Below are 7,112 nucleotides of genomic sequence, written 5' to 3'. Positions count from 1 at the left end.
AGCCCAAAACCACACCAATTGATCTTTACTTAGATACTTGCCAAATTAAATAAGAAAAAAGGGATATGCTCTTTATAATCAATATGTTTGTGTGTGTGTGTGTGTGTGTGTGTGTGTGAGGGGATTTTTCATTATAAATTTTGAATGAAAAATAATCCTTAAATCTTGATATGGTCATTTCATCATGATTAGTGCTACATGTATTTATAATTTTAATTACAATTGACCCATTTTATCAGTTTTCTTTTTTAAATTCAAATTTCATAATTTCCAGTATATTAATACGTGACACGTCAGCACGTATTTTTTTTTATAAATAAAAATTGTAAGTACAAATAGTATTTTCCTTTCACATCATTCCTTTTTAGGAAAAAAACACTTTTCAAGAAAAATTCTTCATTCCTTTGCTTAGATACTAACAAAAGGCTACTCCACTAAAATCTTTTAGAGAAAGTCACTTTTTATCGAAATTTAATATTCGGTGATCAAACTTCAGATTGGAGAAGAATATGGCTCTTTTAAGTTAATATATGTGTGAACCCCGAACCTAGCTCATTTAATTAAAAAAAAAAAAAGTGGAGGGGTGAATGGACTATCGCCCAGGAGGGCCGAGCCATACTCCTAGAAGCCTCTGAATGAAAAATACTTAAGCTCGTAGTTAGGAATTAAGAAGGCCGAGGCATTAGAAAGGGTCCCTGGCCCCATCCCCCAAAGAAGCCCAGAAGGCCCTTTCAGGGACAATCTTATCCCGATAAAGCATCAAAGATCAAGATCAACTTGGGAAATCGGGACAGCGCATAAACAGACATGCCCTTACCCAGATAATCTACGAGAAGCCATGCTGCATTAAATAATCATTACCAAAGTCACTGTGGCAGGTACATCATTGACAGGGACAACAGTAAGAGATTGGCCGCATTAAATGATCAAATAAAGGATCGCTAGGATAATCCGACGAGAGATCCTATCCCTGATAGGATCCTAGATAGAGGCCACACATCACCACCTGCCTCATACGAACACAACCGAAGGCACTGGGGGAGACAACCGAATTAAATGCACAGGCATGGCACACCTGAACAGAGGATGAATGCCCTTGGCATGGGTGGAACATAGACCCTAATTGATTCAAATGCTTTTCCCTCCTAAGCTCCTTGTAAACTATACAAACTTTATCATTGGAGATACCCCGGGACTCTCAGCCCCACCCTAGCTTTTGATGGCAAGTTCTAGGTAGGCGTAGCCGGGGTTACGAAAAATGCCCCTAACATTTTGGTGTTGTCTTTGGGATCGTTAATTTCCTGTATTTTGACGTGAGTTTCATATGTCATGCCTACGACAACACGCTCTTGGGTAGTCTGCTATCGGGAAGTTGACCGGTGTTCGCACAGAAAGCAGGATGGAAGTGAGATTTGCAAGAATGGAGGAAAGGATCAATTGCATGACTTTAGAAAACAAAGCTTTTAGGCGGAAGGACGAAGGACCATTGCGCCAAGCTAGGCAAAAAGGAACAAAGCAGAATCACAAAACACGACTAGGGCCAACCTCGGTGATGAGGAAAAAGGAAAGATGTACTAGGACCTACGTCACCTCATGGATAAGTATGAGAAGATGGCTAGGAAAATCAGCACACCTTCCTCTGTGATAACGACTTGCCATATAGTGTCGAAATAATGACGGTACCCCTGTCGTTGAAGTTCAAAGTTTTGCAGATAAAGCTATACGACGGGTCTAGAGACCCCATTGAACACCTGGAAACTTTCAAAACTCACATGACTCTCTATGGATTTTCTAGGGAGATCGCTTGCCAAGCTTTTCCCATAACCTTGAGGGGATGGCGAGGGGATGGTTCGGAGCCTTGCACCTAGGCTCGATCGATACTTTTGAAGAACTCGCTAGGCTACCCTTAATGTAGCTTATGGCAAGCAAGAGGAGGCGGCCAACAACGTAACTCCTAACTATCAAATAGTAGGAGGACGAGAGTTTGAAGACAAGCTTACAGCCTTCATGTGATCTATTAGATCAACTTTATAATATAAATAAATTTACAATCTAACGTATTACATGAAGTCATGTCACTTCGTGGATTTACTTTTATATAATCATTTTGTGTCTAAAGTATTTCTCTTAATTAAATAAGTTAGACTGCTCAATCATACGCGAGACACAAATTGTGTAAAATATTATTGCAAACATACAAATCGTTGAAAGAGAGTGGCATTAGGCACAAACAGCTGTTTTCCAAGAAAGAGCCTCTTGACTTAAACACATTGATTTTGACACAATGGACTCTTTCTTCCCCCATCAATGCCATCATCATCATCTCGCCCTCATAATCTCATCAAAATTTTATACATTATCTTTTAATTATCCTGACTCATGACAAATAGTAAATATTTAATCTCCAGTAAAATAAAATATCATGTAGACATGCCCTTAGGTCTTTGAGGCTCTGAGGCTCTTCTTTGTAAATTTAAACTACGTAAGGTCAAAGAGAGGGTCAGTCCATTGCCTTTGTGTTCTCCTTGTGACAGTGACCCACTTCCTCGTGGTTATTCATCCTGAAATGAGCTGGGCTTATCTCCACATCACATCATTGAAGGCAGTTTTTCCTGATCAAGATAAAATATTAAATATCATTGAGAGTGTTGAAACAATGGTTCTTAAAGCAATTTGACATGTATTCAAATCTGAATATGCATTCAATCTTCTTAGATTATTAGTATTGACACAATACTATAAGGAAGTGCTCATAGGCCGTTTGAAAACTGAAAACTGATGTGGATATATAAGGTAGGAGACTTTTGATGGTGGGATGCGTGGTCATCAATGATGGCTGGATGCCAACAGATTTGGCAATCAATCACTGTAAACTAGAAGGAAAGGTGCGTGAGGAAAAATGTGAGAGGAATGGAGAAAAAAAGGAGATAAGTGAATAGGGGAGGAGAGGAGGAAAAAGGTCGGCCGGCATGGTTACTGTTGAAGCTTGATAGGGGCATGCCCCTTCGAGGGAGAGGCAGTCAATGGTTTTGGATGTATGGATTTGTGCATAAGAGTTTAGACTTGGTCTTTAAATTTTAAATATCTTGTTTAGATCATATATTAAAATTTGAGCTAGATTTACACTAAAACCAAACAAATCATGTTGGTATAAAATTCAAATCCAAATCCTTGTATCCAAACACAGTGCTAGGATATTCTGCACTAAAAACACTTGCCTTCGTTTTCATGATCCCCATCCAAGTAATACAACGTACAATTGTGAAGTACGCAAATGCCACACAATCGTTTTGAAAAAATATAAGATCCATTATTAAAAAATTAATTTTTTTTATGTGAATTTCGTATTTACTCATTTTTTTCAAGAAGATTATGCGACGCTTGCACACTCCACGACTGCAAATATAATTTGTATAGTAAAAACTGGACAATTATAACCAAATTAGTTGTTTTCGTATAATGATAAACGAAATTATCAGAGTTCCACATCAAATCTCTTGGAATCACAAAACAAACCAGGCAAGACATCCCTAATAACGCAGGTTATAAACCATGCAAGACCAAGCAGATCATCTTTGCCGGAGCATCACAACTATGCATGAGATATCATCATAGCTCTTCCTGCATAAAACCTCTTCGATCAACTTCTCTGATGCTTTTTGAGCATCATTCAACTCTCCGATGCAATCAAAAGCCTCTTGGTTTGACATCACCTACAACAAACATGTATTAATCTCTTTTGACATCAAACGCTATATCCTTCAAATTACTTGGTTAGCATTTCAGATAAGCCAACTTTAACCATGTTTGGTTTTTCCAAAAATAAACCCGAGTGTTAAAGGAGATGCTTTATTTTCAGAATCATAATTATTTCAGCTCATAAGATAATACATTTTGTTCATGCTAAAGTTTGTCGAAAGCTATGTTGAAAAATAAGAAGCATGATGTTTTGTAGTTGAACTCGTACAAATAAAATTTTTATGGCAACATGATTATAGTATTATTTCAGGAAAAATTATCGTGCAAACAATGATTTTCTTACACATGTAACTTCAAGTCTTAACAGTCGAGACTAGAATTGGTAATTGGAGGGTGCAATGCATCAACTTGTGTAATTCGGGTGAAAGATACCCTTTTTATTTATTTATTTATTATATCGGGAACCTCTCCAAGGTATCTCTACAGAGTAAACTCTGGTCCCGTGCATTACACCCTTCGAAGTTTTCCTATACAGAACTGGTTAAATTGCTAGCTTTTCATCATGAGGTGTGATACCAAATGATTGTTTGCACCCATGAGGAGTTAAACATTAGACTTTGAAGGGAGTGATACCTCAAAATCAAAGCCATCATCACTTGGGCCAACCCCTGGGGATTCGGGTGAAAGATACCTTCCAATCAGCACAGCTAATAGCATGTGACCCGAACATCCGATTAAGACGACCTGACTCGACTTTTATCGGGTTATGACTTGAGTGGGTCTCCAACCCGACTAAATAACGGGCTTGTTAATTGTTAATTGGGTGATATTTTGTCGTGAAACCCCTCATACTGCATATAAGAAACACTTGCAAGAAATTTAAGTGAAATGGATTCTATGCATTGAGACACGCTTAAAAAAAGTCAGATGTACGGCTGAAGCTAAGAATCTAAAGCCAGTCCAAATTCAAGCAGCAGATAACACACCAGCTCAAGCAGATCAGAACAAAGGAGATGATAACAATGATATGCCATGAGAGAGACTAATATTTGGATGTATCTATTAAAGCTTTTGTAACCAATTTTATTGCAAATACAATCCCAGCTCCCAAAGAATTTGCAAAACCACCTACATCCCAAAATATGTCTACCTCAGCTTCTCTATCATCTACAATCTCCTCTAGCTTCTCTACCTCTTCCATGTCCCCTGCCCTTGCTCTTACTCTCCCCACAGCTCAAACCTCATAACTTCAGTTATTCCTACGCATTGAGCGTATATGACTAATAGAAGATAATGTCAGAAAAAGCAAGATTGTAATGTTGGTTTTACTTTAGTGACACTGATTAAACAAGCAGGATATTCACTGTGGTTGACACTGGATTTTATTTTGTATATGATTCATATAATTGAAGTGGTCCTGAACCGTTGTCAAAAAGATCATAGAAGATAAGAAGCTTTACAGAATTTCAATTATTTGTAAATATAAATGATCCAAATAATCAAATTATTGTGCTTATAAAAAAACTTATCCAAATAATTGTATTTTAAACAGACATTCACTGTAGTTCTGAATAATTCAAACAGAGTGGAGTCAACTTTGGTGAAGCGTGGCAGCCCTGTTTTAAAAGAAGAACATTGGTTGACCCAGACTCCTGAGGAGAAGCCTTCATTCTGAACACATCCAAAGCCTGTATTCATGATGATGCAAATGGACCTTTTGACTGAAGAATTAAAAAAAAAAAAAAATACCATATACGATATGCAGCATCAATCAATGGAAAAACAATATGTTTAAGGTCTAATCAGTGATCCTAACTTAAATATGCTATAGTTTAACAAAACACATACACCTCAATTTCGGGAAGTTAACCAAGCTGCAGATTTTTTGGTGTGTCAAGGCGGGGAAGGTGTGACTTGTTGTTTTGAGGGAGAGGCTTCAATGCCTAGTCAGTAGAGGGGCATCATTAGTTTGGATAAATTAGGCTTGCCTTATCTTCGTCGTTAAGCCGTTTGGGTCTGTTGCTTTCTGGTTTGGATTTCATTATACGTTTGTTTAGATTGTTATTTATGTTTCTTGGTGTTTTATTGGATGGCTTGATTGTTACCACGGTTTTCCTCCACCATAAGCAAGGGTTTTTTAATAAATTGGGAGGGGGTCACTCTTGCACATGTGACCTCTTCTCTTAGCTAAAAAAAAAAAAAGGGTTTTGAAATCTCACAACAATATCATCAAAATAATGTGTTTTTCAACTGCACATTTAAATCTACCAACACTATCAACTTAGATTACTATAAGTACCTGGCTTTTCAGAAACAAATCCACCTCTGCTCTCAACAAGCTGCTTCTCCTTCGTTGGCTCATGATCTATTGTAATTTGTTTTACCACACCATTTCTGCATAAAATTGCCCGAGAGTCACCCACATTAGCTACAATCAGGGTCTCTCTATCAATTAGAATTGCTGTAACAGCTGTCGAGCCTCCTCGTGAACCAACTCTCCCCAGAATTTCATCATCTGTAACTTCATATGCAGTCTTGATCGAGTGTTTAGGGTTTGTCCAGAAATTAGGCTATTCATAACATTATTAACACAATCAGAATTTCCACAATCAGAATTCCTCTAAAAAGTGTCCTCTCTACAGAGAGATGAAATAGACAAAGTCAAAATTTAAGGTCCATACCTCACTTAGTATCTTATCAAATAAATGGCTTTGCAAGTACTTGGCAACATAACGACCCGAGTGACCATCAAAAATTGCATATAGTCCTAATTCATGGCCATTAACCTCTCTTGTTTCTGCCACGAGATTATCTTCCATTTGGTGGTCCATTTTTCCTTTGATCAAATAGAATCCGTGACTGAGATGTTGACTTATAGGATCCCCATCATCACTGTCTTCTGTGTCTTCTATAGAAGTACCATGTCTAGCTTCGAATTCCTCATTGTCATAGTCCGCATCATCTATGGACCCGCCATGTCAAGCTTCGAATTCCTCCTCATTGTCATCATCTGCATCATCTATGGACCTGCCATGTCCACCTTCCTCCTTCAATCATATGCCACAGTTAGATAACTGCTTAGACGTATATTCTATTGAATGGGACAATTAACATACAATACGTGGGAAAGTTTCAAAAAAGAGCAATATATGGTGTGCTTTTATCGAAGCCTCACAAGACCATGGAGATAAACATTGACCCCATTATTTGGCCAAGGAAACATGCATCTAAAATATTATATAGCTTAAATGTTCACTCTTGTTCTGCTACCGACATGTTTTTACATGACAGATTGTTCTTTGAGAAATATAATTCTTAAATGGATTTTTGAGCAATGCTAGCAACTCAATGTGCACGTTCCTCTATACAAATTGACAGAAGTTTCACCCAATAACTACACTCATTATGATCTT

The 7,112-nt window shown here is 37.7% G+C and overlaps 1 protein-coding gene across 1 annotated transcript; it reads right to left on the bottom strand.

Annotated features, from left to right (window-relative positions):
- Positions 1–3,488: 3,488 nt before the first annotated feature.
- LOC108981975 (probable protein phosphatase 2C 28) lies at positions 3,489–6,677 on the bottom strand (the record flags this gene model as incomplete). Its single annotated transcript, XM_035689192.1, has 4 exons — positions 3,489–3,713; positions 5,224–5,420; positions 5,999–6,269; positions 6,381–6,677. Coding segments are annotated over 4 exons (909 nt in total), but the record flags the coding sequence as incomplete, so codon positions are not given.
- Positions 6,678–7,112: the final 435 nt, after the last annotated feature.

This window comes from Juglans regia, chromosome 4, assembly GCF_001411555.2.
Source record: "Juglans regia cultivar Chandler chromosome 4, Walnut 2.0, whole genome shotgun sequence".
NCBI lineage: Eukaryota > Viridiplantae > Streptophyta > Magnoliopsida > Fagales > Juglandaceae > Juglans > Juglans regia.
The sequence above is the reverse complement of the archived record's forward strand: the minus strand, read 5'-3'. Positions and strand labels throughout refer to the sequence as shown.